Source organism: Vicia villosa, linkage group LG4 (genome assembly GCF_029867415.1).
Source record: "Vicia villosa cultivar HV-30 ecotype Madison, WI linkage group LG4, Vvil1.0, whole genome shotgun sequence".
In the NCBI taxonomy this organism is placed as follows: Eukaryota; Viridiplantae; Streptophyta; class Magnoliopsida; order Fabales; family Fabaceae; genus Vicia; species Vicia villosa.
Window position 1 is genome coordinate 169,909,184 of NC_081183.1, and position 1,477 is coordinate 169,910,660.

At 27.2% G+C, this 1,477-nt stretch overlaps 1 protein-coding gene across 1 annotated transcript; it reads left to right on the plus strand.

Annotated features, from left to right (window-relative positions):
- The first annotated feature begins 557 nt into the window (after positions 1-557).
- Positions 558-1,247, plus strand: LOC131600249 (uncharacterized). The gene is made up of 2 exons (XM_058872438.1): positions 558-623; positions 709-1,247. The coding sequence occupies exons 1-2, from the start codon at positions 566-568 to the stop codon at positions 1,038-1,040; spliced, it is 390 nt and encodes a 129-aa protein (XP_058728421.1). The 5' UTR covers positions 558-565; the 3' UTR covers positions 1,041-1,247.
- The last annotated feature ends 230 nt before the right edge of the window (positions 1,248-1,477 follow it).

Here is a 1,477-nt window from a genome sequence, read left to right on the forward strand (position 1 = left end):
ACGATATAACCATGTATTTGAATTCAAAAAAGAGAGCGAATTTAAAACTTAAGTATTTTTTAAATTGGATGACTAAGTCTGTGAGCTGGTGAAAATAAAGAGAAACAATTATAATCAAGCTTTCTAAAATATTAAGAAAAATATAAAGATAACAAATATTCAAGTTATTTTAAATTTGTTTTTTTTTTTTAATTTGTAATAATCAAATTAATTAATATCCACATTTACTACAAAAAAAAATCAAAAAAAGAAGCTGTAAATAACATGTTCCCAACAATATTATATTCAAGAAAAAATTAACATTTTTTACGAAGAAATTATTATTAAAATTGAAATTACCAAATAAAAAATAAAAAGCAAATTTTTTTAATATTTTTTATGGCTTTTTTGTAAACCTAAATTTAATAACATTTTGTCTTGGTCAATTACTATTTAATAAGTTCATTAACTTAAATGTAAACTTTATGAAAATGAATATTATTAAATTACCTTATACTCCTATTTCTTGATTAGGTTTTCAACTATAAATAAGACAACACAAGAGTTAACAACAAAAACAAAAACAATGGAATCCACATTCAAGTTCCTCATTTCCATAATCTTCTTTACCCTTCTTATCAATGGTATTATACTCTTATATATAATTCTCTTAACTATGATATTTTTTTTTAATAGTTTTTAATCTTAACCCTAATTTTTTATTTTCAGAATCATCTAGCTGTGCATTGAACAGCCTTCAAATTGTCCAAGAAAATACTGGGGCACATGAACAAGGCAAGCCTGTATGGAAGGTCTCAGTTATCAACAACTGTGACTGTGGACAAAGCCAAATATTGCTGTCTTGCAAAGGTTTTCAAACTGTGGTACAAATTGATCCATTAGTTCTTAAAGTGCAAGGAGACAATTGTCTCTTATTCAATGGCCATCTCTTGAGTTATAAAGATATTGATGCATTTGAATATGCATGGGATACATCCTTTCCTTTTGCTCCTGTAAGTGCTGTTACAAGTCCTCCACCATGCCATAGCCCAAAAAATTAAATACAAGTATAGTATTACTATTAATTAATGTAGTCAAAAAAATAATATGGATTTCAAAGGGTTTAGGATAGAGTCTTTCTTTGAATTCAGTGTGAGGTTGTAATTTTTATATTTTTATGAGGTTGATGTTCTAAAGTGATGAAAACAAGAGCCTTATATATTATTTATTGTTTGAAAGTTATCAATTTAAATGAGGTACAAAAAACTTGCTACAAATATTTGTTCTAATTCATTTGTGGTTGGTAGCTGTGTTTATATAGTAAATGAAAATTTCATGGCTAATGGTTGGATAGGTATGTATGATCACCCTGACAAAAGACTAAGGAACTGTTTGGTTTTGGCTGTGTGTCTCTAAGATTTGTTTCTCACATTCCAATGTTCATGTTAATGTGATTTGTTGAAGCTACAAACTCAATCCTAATAGCTAACATGGTCAT

What these genes read in the sequence shown, in the direction of transcription:
- LOC131600249 (XM_058872438.1), top strand. Translation starts at nt 566, where the DNA reads ATGGAATCCACATTCAAGTTCCTCATTTCCATAATCTTCTTTACCCTT. An exon ending in CTTTACCCTTCTTATCAATG is followed by an intron (nt 624 to 708) that starts GTATTATACTCT and finishes TTTTATTTTCAG; the next exon opens with AATCATCTAGCTGTGCATTG.